Source organism: Heteronotia binoei, chromosome 8 (genome assembly GCF_032191835.1).
Source record: "Heteronotia binoei isolate CCM8104 ecotype False Entrance Well chromosome 8, APGP_CSIRO_Hbin_v1, whole genome shotgun sequence".
NCBI classification, from domain to species: Eukaryota; Metazoa; Chordata; class Lepidosauria; order Squamata; family Gekkonidae; genus Heteronotia; species Heteronotia binoei.
Window position 1 is genome coordinate 18,474,067 of NC_083230.1, and position 15,892 is coordinate 18,489,958.

At 42.9% G+C, this 15,892-nt stretch overlaps 1 protein-coding gene across 1 annotated transcript in view; it reads right to left on the reverse strand.

Moving 5' to 3' along the window:
• Positions 1-15,892, reverse strand: part of ALG12 (ALG12 alpha-1,6-mannosyltransferase) — a 37,661-nt gene that overhangs the window by 18,562 nt on the left and 3,207 nt on the right. Inside the window, exons 3-9 of the mRNA XM_060244787.1 lie at positions 11,941-12,122; positions 10,226-10,358; positions 9,866-10,039; positions 7,610-7,804; positions 6,003-6,036; positions 1,418-1,587; positions 305-380 (exon numbers count right to left, since the gene is read on the reverse strand). Of these exons, the coding sequence (XP_060100770.1) occupies positions 305-380; positions 1,418-1,587; positions 6,003-6,036; positions 7,610-7,804; positions 9,866-10,039; positions 10,226-10,358; positions 11,941-12,102 (944 nt within the window). The 5' untranslated portion in view covers positions 12,103-12,122. The remainder of the gene's footprint in view (positions 1-304; positions 381-1,417; positions 1,588-6,002; positions 6,037-7,609; positions 7,805-9,865; positions 10,040-10,225; positions 10,359-11,940; positions 12,123-15,892) is intronic.

Consider the following 15,892-nt stretch of genomic DNA (forward strand, 5'->3'; position numbering starts at 1 on the left):
TAACTCTTTTGTAGTGACTCTGATCTTGGGAAGTAGCTGCAGCTAGGGTCAGAAGTGGCATACAGAGACATAAGCACCACATTCACTTGTCTCAGAGATGTCTTTTCACACAGTGTTCTCTGATGCCTCATCTTCTCTGAAGCAGATTGCTTGGTAGTCTGAAGGGAAGGCCCTTCCTGTGACACCAAGCTAAGATCTATCATCTGCTTCCTTGACAACACTCTGAGATTTGGCAAGGCTATCCCTGTACTGGACAAGGGAAAGCAATCATCACAGAGAAAAATGCTTTAAAAGCACTTCTTACTTCCAATTTGAATTGACTTCCAAAAATCGAGAGACTCCAGTTTGTGCTGAGGCTGCATCAATGTGGACAGAAACATCTGAAAAGAGAACAAATTGTGCCTTGAAACAGGAATACATATACGGTACTTACATGTGTATATGTGTGTGTGTGTATACGGTATATAAGAGGAAGGGCCAACAAACAGAAGTGTGTTTCTGAACCAAGATACTAAGGTGTTCAACTTGGATACAATCTGTTTCCCTCACAAGTCTTCTCTGACACTTCAGGATGAGATGCAAAAGCAGAAGTACATCTGTTTGTTAGCGCTTCAAATACAGAAGGCTGCTATCAGTCTACACAAACTTCTGTGAGAATCTGTCTTGAACAGGATATGAATTCTCGATAATGCCACTTTCAAAAACCAATCCCTGTCATTCTGATGTAATCCACAGGAGTCTTAAAATTGTCATAATGGAGAACTGGAATGAAAAAAGAGACAGGACTCCAAGGAAAGGAGTGAAGATAGTATGTGGGAGTGGGGGGGGGGAGCTGAAGGAAGCAGACTTCACCCACATTATAGAATGAGTTAAAAACTTCTAGGGAACTGCCAACTGAAAGCCTTCCTTCAGAGACCTCTCATAAGACTTGTCTCAGCCTTTGTGAAGCAGTGTGGAATCTCACTCACTTGATGGTCTGCACAGACATCTGTTGGAAATGCTGTACTGCTGGATTTCCTGCACAGAGAAGTAGTTTGGCCAGTTCGAACACTACAACTCTTGCTATGGGGCTCTGGCCAGATGTCCCCTCAAGGACCAATATCTTGCTGCCATTCTGCTTTCAAATTCCTTGCTAGGCCTCTCAGCTGACTGTGACAGTTCTTTCCTAGGCCAAACAATTCTTCACCTCACCACAACCGCTATGGTTCTTGTCTGTGTGAACAATACTGGCCTACACTCCAAGTATTACAACGATTCAATCAACATGGTATAACTCCACCACGAAGAACAATGTTGTAAGCTGTTCATCTAAATATCCTCTCCCCCATTTGCAATATAAACTTTTACGTCAAATGGCCTAAGGCTATCAAATATACAAGCTACAAGACTTCGGCAGTTTCACCTCAGCTCTACACACATGTGCTTGGGGGCACCACCTGGTGCAGCTTTTGCATTGCAACTCCTCCAGGATAATTGAAGTGCGATACGTAGAGCGACACACCCGAGTAAGCCGCATTCGCCAGCAGGTGCGCTACGACAAAGAGAGAGCCCAACTTATACAGCCAAGATTTCTTGTAATTGTTTAGTCTGTGGAGAGAACAGAAATTGCACCAGAGTTAGTGCTGTTTCCTCTGCTTATGTACCAGAGAATATAGTTAAAAATGGTTTCACAGTGAAGTTGCAGCAGAGATAATTATGGATCCTCCTGAAGGAGGCAAATTTGCACTGTAATCCTAAAACAGCTTTACACCTTTCTAAGCCCATTGAAGGGTTTCTGCGGAAGAGTAAGGGATCTGAACCTAGATCTCTCAGAGTCTTCTAATTATTTCTTCCGAGAAAAGTCATTATTTAGTAAGCCACTCAGTATTCTGTACGGAATATAAATATACCTAGATATTTCTTTTTATGCTTCATATTAATATGCCCAAGATATCCTTGGAGGCAACTTCGTTGTCTGTAAGGATAGTTCCTTCAACACAGTGCCTTATGGGGGTATTATCTCTGTGACAGTATATAGTGATAGATTTTTCCCACTAAATGGAAACATTTAATTGTAATTCATTGGAAATTTGACATGCTGAAACTGGAAACAGCCGTTTATAGAATTCCATCCTTCCTCAAGAGCCACAGAACTCACATACCAATACTTTTCCTTCAACCACCCCCTTAAACAACTTGATTATAAAACCCCAGGGATGACATGTAATACATCACAGCGGGACAGACACTTCTATAGACCACCCCTTGTTTGCTTGAGAAACTCCTTCCACTCTTAGAATCCCACTCAATTAAATGCAGTCAGCTGGAACATGCAAATAGATCCATCTACTACACATGCCACTATTTGTGTCTCCAACCAGGATTTCTCTTGAGCTTCCTGCAAAATTCTGTACACCCTTACAGTGCAGCTTCAACAGACTTAGAAGGCTGTAACTGTGTTAGACTGTAACTAATGGCACAGGCTGGAGAAAACAAAAAGAAACACTGCCGGATAGGGCTTTTTTTTGTAGCAGGAACTCCTTTGTAATTAGGCCACACACCCGATGTAGCTTATAGGGCTTTTATACAGGACCTACTGTAAACTCCAGGGGGATTGGCTAAGTCAAGGGAGTGTGGCCTATGGGATGGGTGAGATACCTTTTCTGGCTCCTTGAACTGGTGTTTTTTCTTAAAAAAACTGAATAAACAGAATAAAACAGAATTGGTCTGAGGAAGATCTACTCAAAACTAAGTTTGGCTTGAAATCCACGGTTTCTCATGTGTGTTAACTCTCTCTTGATGTATTATACATTTATGCTGTTTATTTTTAGAGTATTTACAAGCACAAGTTAATGGAAGCTGTAAAAGGTAAGAAGGACTCCTTTAAGTGGTGGAAAGCTAGTCCAAGTGAGATTAATAAAAGGGAACACAGGCTGTGGCAAATCAAATGCAAGACTGTGATCAGGCAGGCAAAAAGGGACTATGAGGAGCATGTTGCAAAAACCATAAAGACGAACAATAAAAATTTCTTCAAATATATTAGAAGCAGGAAACCAGCCAGGGAGGCAGTGGGGCCCTTGGATGACCAAGGGGTAAAATGATTACTGAAGGAGGATAGGGAAATGGCTGAGAAGCTGAATGCATTTTTTGCCTCCGTCTTCACTGTGGAAGACGAGAAGTGTTTGCCCGCTCCAGAACCACTTATTTTGGAAGGGATGTTGAAAGACCTGAGTCAGATTGAGGTGACAAGAGAGGAAGTCCTACAACTAATAGACGAATTAAAAACTAATAAGTCACCAGGTCCGGATGACATACATCCAAGAGTTCTGAAAGAACTCAGAGTTGAACTTGTGGATCTTCTGACAAAAATATGTAATTTTTCATTGAAATCTGCCTCCGTTCCTGAGGACTGGAAGGTAGCAAATGTCACCTCCATCTTTAAAAAGGGTTCCAGAGGAGATCCGGGAAATTACAGGCCAGTCAGTCTGACTTCAATACCAAGAAAGTTGGTAGAAACCATTATCAAGGACAGAATGAGTAGGCACATACGGGTTATTGAGGTTATTCCTCAATACGGGTTATTGAGGAAGACTCAGCATGGGTTCTGTAAGGGAAGATCTTGCCTCACTAACCTGTTAGTTCTTTGAGGGGGTGAACAAACATGTGGACAAAGGAGACCCAATAGATGTTGTTTACCTTGACTTCCAAAAAGCTTTTGATAAAGTTCTTCATTAAAGGCTCCTTAGAAAACTCGAGAGTCATGGAGTAAAAGGACAGGTCCTCTTGTGGATCAAAAACTGGCTAATTAATAGGAAGCAGAGAGTGAGTATAAATGGGCAGTCTTCGCAGTGGAGGACGGTAAGCAGTGGGGTGCCGCAGGGCTCGGTACTGGGTCCCATGCTCTTTAACTTGTTCAAAAATGATTTGGAGTTGGGAGTGAGCAGTGAAGTGGCCAAGTTTGCAGATGACACTAAATTGTTCAGAGTGGTGAGAACCAGAGAGGATTGTGAGGCACTCCAAAGGGATCTGTTGAGGCTGGGTGAGTGGGCGTCTACGTGGCAGATGAGGTTCAATGTGGCCAAGTGCAAAGTAATGCACATTGGGGCCAAGAATCCCAGCTACAAATACAAGTTGATGGGGTGTGAACTGGCAGAGACTGACCAAGAGAGAGATCTTGGGGTCATGGTAGATAACTCACTGAAAATGTCAAGACAGTGTGCGATTGCAATAAAAAAGGCCAACGCCATGCTGGGAATTATTAGGAAGGGAATTGAAAACAAATCAGCCGGTATCATAATGCCCCTGTATAAATCAATGGTGCGGTCTCATTTGGAATACTGTGTGCAATTCTGGTCACCGCACCTCAAAAAGGATATTATAGCATTGGAAAAATTCCAGAAAAAGGCAACTAGAATGATTAAAGGGTTGGAACACTTTCCCTATGAAGAAAGGTTAAAACGCTTGGGGCTCTTTAGCTTGGAGAAACGTCGACTGCAGGGTGACATGATAGAGGTTTACAAGATAATGCATGGGATGGAGAAAGTAAAGAAAGAAGTACTTTTCTCCCTTTCTCACAATACAAGAACTTGTGGGCATTCGATGAAATTGCTGAGCAGTCAGGTTAAAACGGATAAAAGGAAGTACTTCTTCACCCAAAGGGTGATTAACACGTGGAATTCACTGCCACAGGAGGTGGCGGCGGCTACAAGCATAGACAGCTTCAAGAGGGGGTTAGATAAAAATATGGATCAGAGGTCCATCAGTGGCTATTAGCCACAGTGTGTAGATATATGTGTGTATATATATAATTTTTTTGGCCACTGTGTGACACAGAGTGTTGGACTGGATGGGACATTGGCCTGATCCAACATGGCTTCTCTTATGTTCTTATCACAAGATGATGCTATAATCTTTCACCTTACTTGCCAATATGTATCTTAACAACAGAATTCCAATTAGTTTCATGTGGCTCGCTTAACTCTTGAACGTAATGGAACAAGACAAATTAACACTCATTTCTTCTTAAGTGGTTGAAGACCTGACAAACCAACTATGAACAGTTTTTCTGTGTGAAGGCAATATATTTACACAAGTAATATCAAACTTACATTCGGGAGCAGCCTTTGGCAGCCACTATGTTGAAAAATGGGAAAGTATATATGATAAACCGAAGTTCTTTATGTGGCAGAAATGAATATAAGAAAATAAAGCCAATCGTAGGTAGCATCAAAACTCGGGTTCTTCTGTCCACTGCACCTAGTGGTATGAAAAGAATACTGCACCCAAGACCTCGAGGCAAGGCTGAATAAAAATACCACAAGAAAGGAGAGGTCTTCAATCGAAAAAGAGTTAAGGATTCTTTAAAGCAAACACTGGATTGTATCCTACATGTTGCTTCCAATAAAGGAAGGGCACTTCTGTCATTGGGATTGGGGGAGGATTATGCCCCGTTTGGCTCATCCATTACAAACCTCCACTTTGCCCCCTGTGCTGTTCATGGGAGTCCACCGATCCCCAAGAACAAACTCCTGGAAGGCTTTGGGGCTCCACTGAAAAGACAAAGAGGAAAAAGTCCCTCTCCACAAGCTTTGCTCCACTAGCACTTATCATTACCATGCAAAATTGCCATTGAAAAAAAATTATAATTTTGTATTGGCTTTTTGGATGGGTTTCTTCGCAGAAATCATTTTAACCGCCTGTAATTAAACCTCCTGAATAAGTCAGGCTTGCTGATTCAATTTAGGACTGGGCCATAGCTCAGTATAGCCTGCTTTACTTGCAGAAGGTCCCAGGTTCAGTCCCTGGCATCTCCAATTAAAAGGATCAGGTAGGAGGTGATGTGAAAGACAATTGCTGGCCGTCAACGTTGACGTTATTGACCTTGACAGACAATGATCTAACTCAGGAAAAGGCTGCTTCATGTTTTATCATACCTTCAACAGTTAAAGGATACACCCCAGTTGGAACTTTTATTTAAAACAATGTTATACCAAAGCACTTTTCCTTCAGGCCACAGAACTTGCCTCCAAAACACAGAGTCCGTGACCACTGTCAGTCCTAAAAGATGAAAAATCCAAAAAAGAATTAGACAGAGAAGCCTGTCTTACAGCAATCTGATACGTTACCTAGGCATATAAAATAGTCCTGATCTGGACCAAGATTCAAAGAAAGATGCTTGGCCATCCTCAATGAGGGCCAAGGCCTTCTCAGTTCTGGCCCCGACCTGGCCTGCCTGCGAAGCAGCCGGAGGTCTGAAATCAGAATAAGTAACAATCCTCGCCATCTGTTTCTACAGTGTTATCAAAATGCAGGGCTTTTTCTGAGCAGGAACGCAGTTCCGGCTGGCTTGGTGTCAGGGGATGTGGCCTAATATGCAAATGAGTTCCTGCTGGGCTGCTTCTACTAAAAAGCCCCGTGCGCAACAATGGTGGCATCAGGAGGGTGTGGCCTAGTATGCAAATGAGTTCTTGCTGGGCTTTTCCTACACATAAAGCCCTGTCAAAATGTATTTTAACTACGGTTTTTACAAAACATCTGGATAAAAGTTGAAAATATGAAACAGACATGCTGCTTCAGCCATCATTACATATAGTGCCATTTCTAGACTGTTGAGATAGCAGCTGGCATTGTTTTAATGTTCTATTGTGTTACCCTCTATATCTGTTTTAATTGGTTTTATGTAATTGCCTTCTTGATATTTAAGCCACTCTGAGCCTGCTTCGGCGGGAATGGCAGTATAGAAATTTAATAATAAATATTGTAACTGGTTTGTTTTAATAACGTCGTACATTGCCCAGAGCCCTGCAGCAGCAGGGACTGGGCAATCCACAAATCTAAGGTATAAATATTCTTGTCTCCTCTATTTGCGTAATTTATTTATTTATAAAAAAACATCATAATAATAAATCATAATAACAAATACATTTATTTATAAATAAATCATTGTTAAAAACCTTCATATCAAACTGACACTGGTAGGATAACGACGCATATCCACAAATGTATATCCTACAACGTCACTAGTGTTCTACTGGGTGACTCCACTGCTTTGCACCACCTAAGCCATGCTGTTGTTAACAAGAAGTCACTGGATCAAGGAGTATTTAGTGGTGTAGAATGGAAGCAGAAGACTGGTTTATAAGTAGCCCTAGCGGGTCAGGTCTACTTCACAGTGGGCTTTCAGAGTAAGCCTTGGGCCTACACTAACCATATTCGTAGGTCACGAGAAACATTTCTTAGTAACTGAGACTTAGAACATCACCTCGTCTGCACACTCTCTTTGCAATGATCGGAGCAAATGGACAAACATACTTATGTACAAAATGTGTGTGTGTGTGTGTATTCTCCACTTCATATAAAAATATGCACCTGTGTGTAAAGGGCACACAAGTGGGTCATCTGTAAACCAGCTCTACTTTGGTTCAAACCCAGGTCAACTGAGCAGGTACACGGACTAGGCCGAATTCACGGACAATGCATCGATAAGGATCTGTCCCTTGTCCCTTTAAAAACAGTATCTATTTTGCCCATTTTCTAACATAAAATCAAGACCTTACGAGGTTAACTATCACTCAACAATTCTGAAAAAGGAACACACGAAATCAGACCTGATGAGTTCAGAAGGACTTACCTAACCAAAAAGCCCCCGCAGGTATGGCATAGGAAAGCATTTTCAGAATAGAGAGTCGTTTGTTAAAGAGGGTCACTAGAAGCATCAAGCCCAGGAAGATACATAGTTCAGCTCTAAAGACAATAACGGCCAAACCTGAGAACCAGATAAATGAGAATTGCTTCTGCTGAATCCATGACGTAGCTGCCAGCAGAACTGGTTACAAAAAAAAGAAAAGGGGGGGGGGGAAGCCCTGTGTTAAGGTCAGAAGAGACAAGGTAGTGAATAACCACACATCTGAAAAAGGATCATAACAGCAGCACTTAAAGCACCCAGATGAAAACAGTCTCAGTTAATCTGTAGCTGGAAGCCCATTTCAATGAAAAAGGTCTTGTATTTTCTTCTAACATGATTTAGGCTAGGGGTTGGGAACCTATGGTTCAGGAGCCCAGTGCATCTCAGTATGGGACCCAACACAGCATGTCAAAAAAGAGAAGCCTTTAAGTCAAGGCAGGTGATACAGCAGAGACGCTTAACATAAAGGGCAACGACAGCACTCAACAGCCGCTAGTAATCCAAGTGCAACCATGCACTGATTTATGCCAGCGCCCTAAAAACTGTGCAGGGTGCTCCTGTGTATATTTATGACTTATTGTGAGATCTCACGTGTGCCCAGTAAAGAACTGGCAAGAAACAGTGTTAGGGCTGCAGAAAAAATTACGGACGATGAATCAACGGATCAGTGTTGTTAAGGCGCGTGCCTTCAGTTACGGAATTGCAGTTTCTTACGCTGTTGACCCTCTGCTGTGACTTTTGCTGTAGTTCGGCTCTTTAATTGTAAAGGCGGCAATTCTCCTATAAAAATGGGGCACTGAAAAACTTACAGGGTCTTGCTTCTCTCCCCCCGCAACCCCAAAATCATAAAACAAGGCACTGGAGCTCTTAGTGGACAGATGGGTTCACATTCCATGATAAGCCAGACAACCGCCTCTGCTGCCGCTGTCACTGCCAGCCCCCTCCCTTCCTTTCCACCGCGCTCCTCTCCGAAGCTTGCTGTGAGGACGCTGGGCTTCATTCTACTGGCAATGCTTTGCTTTCAGATCTGTGTCCAAGGACAACCGTGAGGAAGGCTGGTTTACACCACGCAACAGCACACAGGCTGTATTTCCAGGAGGGCGTCAACAGCAGTTTCAAGTTGGCATCACGCTTAGAAACTCAAGGAAGAACCATCCATCGCTGCCTCCATCCCACCCAACCCAGTGAACGGATGCTACGAGAAGGGGCCTATTCACGTAGGCACTTAACAGACAGGATACAGTTCATCCAGATGTTTCACACATATAGTCTAGGCCCCTTTTCCTTTGGCGCTGCGTAGCACCCTTTGCCAAAAATTCTGGTATTCGATCATTGAGTCTAGCACCGCGAACGAATCCTCAAGCCGTTTTTTTCCTGCCATGACGTTTTACGGAGACGCTGTTTTAAATGTGGTTACCCCTGACCTGGATAGCCCAAGTTAGGCTGATCCCATCAGATCTCAGAAACTAAGCAGAGTCAGCCCTGCTTGGCATTTGGATAGGGGGCCACCAAAGAAGTCCAGAGTCATGCGCAGAAGCAGGCAATGGTAAGCCACCTCTGAATGTCTCCTGAAAACCATACAGCAGGGATGTTATGAGGGCCGAATCTGAAATAAATGAGACTTTGTCGGGCCAGGCCATGTGTATCATAAAATGTAATGCCAGGTAGCAGAGATAGAAACTTTACAAAGGGGACAGACAAACACAAAGATTTTTTTAAAGAACTGATTAAAGCATTAGCACTCATTGGTCTTAAAGGTACTTTCTTTGTATCTCTTCCATGGGATTCAGGAAACTGGGCAAAGGAAGCTCTGGCTCTTTCCTTCCTTCCCCAGAAGGAAGAGACGCTTGGCTCAGTAGCTCTGCTGCGCAACTGAGAGAACCTGGCAAAACAAGCTCTCCCTCCCCCCCCTTGCTCTCCAAGGGAGGAGCCGCAGCCAATGGAGAAAATAGAGGTTTTGCTCTGTAGCTCCTATGCGATTGAGCAAGTCTTGCAAAGCAAGCTGTGATGCAGAAGGAAGCAAATGAGAGCCAGTTGCTTGGGAGTCTGATAGGAGCCCTCCGGGTGCCTGGTTCGGCCCCTAGGCTACATGTTTGACAACCTTGCCCTACAGGGTAAGTCGGATGCAACTCGACAGCACTTTACACACACACACACACACAGAAATTCAGTCAAAAGGCAAGGCTTCTGATAATAACTTACCAATAGGAAGGGCAAACACATTAGGGAGGGTCCGAGTACAATAAAACATCAGGTGAAACTGAGTCGCAGTGATCAGGCAGAAAATCACAGACACGGTCGAGCCAAACTGCTTCCTGACTTCTTTGTGCAACCTCCACAAGGCATAAATCACACACAGCCCCAAGGTTCCTCGAACTTTGATTAGAATTGGGGGGAAAAAAGGATTTATTATCTGTGGTAGAAACGGTAAAGCTGAACGTTACATATCAAAAAAGTCTGCATCGATTTGACCATCGAGGACTACGGACAATTAATGATAACATTAAGGGACGCAATCCAACCATAAGAAGCCCTCCTTGATTTAATTAAGAGTCTGAATACCTATCAGCTGCGTGTAGAACTTAGATATCTGCAACAGAGACAGCACACAGATGGCTGGGCTGGAGAGCAGAGCAATAAATATTGGACCAAGGAATGTTCTCGGGACAACTCCAGGAAATTCATGATGATCATACTGCAATGAAAAGAAATACAGAAACAATCACCACTAGAAAACAAAATTCGTCCATTCTAGTTCTATATATAAATGTTCTGCCGAAATTTATGGGGCTACTCCAATAACGCAATCTTAAACAGAGTTACAGACTTCTAAGCCTTGAGAAGAATGAACACATGAAATATATTCACATGGAGCAGATATATCGCTACTATTTTTTCCATTCAGATCTTTCAGTTTAACGTTCAGCACTAGTTCGTACAATCGGCTCGTTCCTCGTCTTCAGAGATCATCAGGAACAATCAAGTGGAGAATGTTCACATATGACAGACAACCCATGGGCCATGACTACCTTTCACTCAAATATTTCAGCTTAACTAGCCTGTGGATTGACCATTTATAGCCTTGCTTAAGAAGTCAAATTAAGATGTTAAACCTCTGAAGGGACATAATTCTTTTATCCATTAGTATGCAGCTGTGTACTTAAGAACACATAAGTATTATCTTATTCTTTCACCATCATCACCTCCTGTAGAAAAAAAATATGGTGTGTGTCTTTGAAGCCACCTAAATGACTGATAGCTGCTTCAAAATCCAACCCAGTGTGGAGCCAGATAAATGCACGACATATTTTAAACGCTTTTATAAGTCTGAGAGCTGATTTAGGAACATCTGTGAAGAAACTGCATATCTAACAAATAAGTAGGTAGGGTTTACTCCCAAGTTTTGATTCCAATGGCTTTGATCTTATTCTTTCTTTCTGCTTATGCACTGCTGTCTTCCTTTACAGAGACCGTGGAGTGCCTTTTGTTTACCTTTAGATACTTTCTGCACATGTAAAACACATGGATATCACTTAGTTCCAAAAGAACACACTCCACCACAAAGCATCGCAATTGAAGGGGAACAGTAGAAGAAAGGTAGTATTCAAGCCCTTGGTTCAATTCTTCTGCACCCACCCAGAAATCCGAGGGAGGATAACTAATTTGGGAGGCATAACAATATGAAACCCCAATAAGCTTTAAAAGATCCTGCTGGTTGTCTGAAACTCACTTGTTGTTCTAGCAACCCTCTAACTCGGTAGCATGCTCCTATTTAAACTCAAAAAATTTTTATTTTTCCAATGAATCACCACTTTTCCAATACAAGTACATCATAGATACAAACATTGATACAGTATAAAGAAGAAAGGAAAAGAAGAAAAAAACAACAAAAAAACCCTCACATACTGCTAATCCAATACCCTCAGCCAAGCCTGAAGACCCCCATCCAGAGAAATCACTACTTTAAAACAAGACAAAATTTAATTTTTTTTGGCATTTCATTCTTTTTTGACGAATTGGCATTTATATAATCAAAAAATAGAAACCATTTTTTCAATAAAGTTTTCCCCTACTTTAGGATTGTCATTAAAAATAAGTTGCGAAGCAATTTTGTCCTGTATCCCACACTTTCTGAAACCATAGGGTAATTGAGGGAATTCTTGCAGCTTTCCAATATTTTGCTAAGAGAGTTTTCCCTGCCAAAATCAAGAGAGAAATCAAGAGCATGGTCATGTTTTTAAAAAAAAAAAAAAAAAACAGCCAAAGACTAAATTTACCTTCTCCAAGTCCAATTTATGGTACACAATGTCATGAATGGCCTGCAGATTAAAGCTTTCCTCCACTTTGGTAAATGGGCAAATGGCTAAATGCGTGAAAGCGACTGTAATGATCAGGAAAAGCAGCAGGAACTGTCCTCTGGTGGTTTTCTTCTCAGCCATACCGGATTCACAATTCCGATCTACATGATCATTGTGAGGTCAAAAGTGAAAAGAAGCATTTTTAAAATCCGCAATGTGAGTACAGGGCAGATCCCATAACTATAACACTGATCATCCACTATGACTTTGACACAGTCTGTTCCAAAACATCACAATCCATTTGCATTGCCTCCATACTAGCTTCTGGGTATTTATTTATTTCACGTTATTCTGTCCTTTTTCCCAAGGAAGTTTGGGACAGCATACCTCCTACCCCTCCGTCTAGCTAATCCTCACAGCAACTACAAAAGGTAGAAACTAGGCTGAAAATAAGTGGTCCGAGATCACCAGGGAAGTCGTAGTCCAGCACACTATACCACATTGGGTGGACAGACTATATAGTATTACTCTTGCTTCTAAAGAAGCATGGAGTTACTTTATATCTATCCCCCTCTCATACACTTACACATACATCAGAAGCAAAGTAACACCTTTCTTTGGGGAGCGGGGAAGCTTTGTAAAAGCTTTTAAAAAGGTGTCTGGACAAATTCTGAGTCCAGTGGCACTATTATTATTGTTGTTATTATTTATTGTATTTATAAATCGCCCAGCCCCTGTTACAGGGCTCTGGGTGATGTGCAAGATTCATAAAAGCATACAGAAGAAAACAATTTATAGTTTGAAGTATTCTTAAAATCAGATGGCAACAGTGAATCCCAATTCAAGGTGAGAAGGTGCAGAGAAGGGCAACTAGAATGATTAAAGGGCTGGAGCACTTTTCCTATGAAGAAAGGTTGAAACGCTTGGGACTCTTTAGCTTGGAGAAACGTCGACTGCGGGGTGACATGATAGAGGTTTACAAGATAATGCATGGAATGGAGAAAGTAGAGAAAGAAGTACTTTTCTCCCTTTCTCACAATACAAGAACTCGTGGGCATTCGATGAAATTGCTGAGCAGACAGGTTAAAATGGATAAAAGGAAGTACTTCTTCACCCAAAGGGTGATTAACATGTGGAATTCACTGCCACAGGAGGTGGTGGCGGCCACAAGTATAGCCACCTTCAAGAGGGGTTTAGATAAAAATATGGAGCAGAGGTCCATCAGTGGCTATTAGCCACAGTGTATGTGTGTATATAACATTTTTTGCCACTGTGTGACACAGAGTGTTGGACTTGATGGGCCGTTGGCCTGATCCAACATGGCTTCTCTTATGTTCTTATGTTATGTTCTTAAACTGCCGACTACTTCACAGGCAAGGGGAAGAGGCCGGACAAACACAGAGAGCAGAAAAGGATGCCAGCTAAGATTGTAACCATTGCTGTCCTCAACCAAATGCCAGGCCTTTAAGATCAGCAAAAGTTTTATTCAAGGTATGAGCTCTTGTGTGCCTGGTCTTAAAGGTGCCATTGGACTTACATTTTGTTCTACTGCTTCAGACCAAGGTGGTTGCCCACCTGGGAGGGGACAGGACACCCCTACCCCATCCTGGGAACTACTCCTACTCTGAAGTCCCCATGAGAAGCCATCCACAAGAAGTTAAGCCAGCTCCCTTTGCACCATTCAGCGGGCCATCAGGAGGCACAGCCATGCTAATCATGTCCCAGCAGATGAACACAGATGTCCCTGTGATGTGGAACAGCACTGGTTCCTTCACCGTGGCCCACCTGACTGGTGCTATCATGGCCTCAGGGCCCATTAGAGGCATGGTGCGACCAGAGGGCAAGGCAATGAGGCTGACTGGCTGAGAGCAGCCTGGTGGCAGAGTGTCAGTTAGACACAATGTGAGAAGCCTCCAACGGCCAACTGATCCAAACATCAGGGCTGAGGCATGCAAGCGCCCTATTTAACCCTTGCAGCCACTAGCCACAGAGGAGGCACTTGGCGCTGCTACCTTCCCAAAGCCAGTAGAGAGCGAGGGCTAGAGGGAACAAGTAGGGTACACTCCAACGGGAGGAGGACACAGGTGAGCACAACCCCTTTCCTCTGCCCCCGATGCCTAAGGGACCTGGAGGCCAAGATATACCCTCCCGCTGGGGTTCAGGAGGAAGTGCTATGCACAGTCCACCAGAACAAATTCCTCTCTTCTCTGATCCAACTCCCCCACCAACCTTTGCCAAGCCACAATTCTACAGAAGCCCTTCTGTGTGACACGCCAGCGTCCCTGATCCTCCCACAAAAGGAACTAGCGTATATTAGGAAACATTAGCTTGTCATCAAACATTTCCCAGCATTGAGTGAAGACAACTCCTCTTCTTCCCTCTCCCCATGTCATGGAAGACCATAGGAAATAAGAAACAGAGCTGTTAATTTCATTCCATTGCTGCTCTGAAAAAGTCAGAATGATGCATGAGGCCCAATGATAGTGATGAAAATGTTAACTAAGGTTTGACTTTTAACCCGTGTCCCATATAATTAAAACCCATTATATCTAGCATTAATCAAATGCCAAAAGGAGTATCTTTTTAAAAAAAATAACAGAAAGAGAATAGGCAGTACATCAAATGAATCTGCATTACATCTATATAGAAATGTATTATCCTTCATTAGCTTAATGAACCATTTTTGTAAAATAAATCAATAAAACAAAATCAGACAGGGCTGGAACACCTGTAAGGCATGTCAGCAAGTTTAGCAGAGTACCACTGCTACAAAATGTGATGTTACATGAATAAAAGTATACAAAATTTAAATTTAGAAAGTGTGAATATTTATTCAGAGCATTTTACCACAAAATGGTGTGGGCTTTTTTTTTAATAATGGAAAATCTATTGACACAGATTTCTTGGGAGTGGATTGCAGAAATTGGATTGGATTGCAGAAACTCAGGTTCAGAACCCCCTTAAGCATGAAACTCATTTGGGTCAGGTGCTCTCTCTCAGGGCGTTTTCGCACTGACCTTCAAGTGGCGCGACCACCCTCTTCACACTGGAGGATCTGCGCGGATTTCGCACAAGAAGCGCCGGAGCACCCAAAAGAGCCGGCGACTTCCGTCGCGAAACCCGCTCAAACGGAAACCGCCAAGAAGCAGGAAAAGGTTTGAGCGGCTTTTGCGACGGAAGTCGCCGGCTCTTTTGGGTGCTCCGGCGCTTCTTGTGCGAAATCCGCGCAGATCCTCCGGTGTGAAGAGGGTGGTCGCGCCACTTGAAGGTCAGTGCGAAAACGCCCTCAGACTAGCCTACCTCAGAGAGCTGTTGCAAGGACAAAAACAGAGGAAGGGAGAATCATGCACGCCATCCTGTGGTCCTTGGAGGAATAGGATAAAATAGTGACATGTAATGGGAGAGGTGGCGGCAGTAGCAAGCCGATTCTTAAGAGAATGAGCAACTGCTTCTGATGGCGGACCGGTCGCCCTTCATTTATTTATTTCGTAGATTTATAGGCCGCCCTTTCCCATGTGGGCTCAGGGCGGCTTCCAACACGTGAAAACTATAAAATCAATTGAAACAGTTAAAACAGTTTAAAATTAAAGCAATTATATCAAATCTCACAATTAGGTAGGGCAGCAAAGATGGTATTCATGACTTCCTTAGTGTAATTCTAAGCAGAGAAAGAGAACAGAGACAGTCAGCCAGAGCAAGCATTTTTTTCCTTTCCTATGAGGACAGAGGGAATTGGGGATGGGAATTAAAGGCAGGTTTAAGTGAGAAATTTATTTTATGGGAACTGAGTGGGATTTGAATATTTTCAGGTCAATTAGTTGATGGGAGAGAAGAAACAGACATTCGAAGATTAAATTCAGTTTGTGCTCTGTGCTCCTTCCGGTCTTTCACATTGCAACCTGACTTCCATCTTAAAGATGCTCTTCTGAGA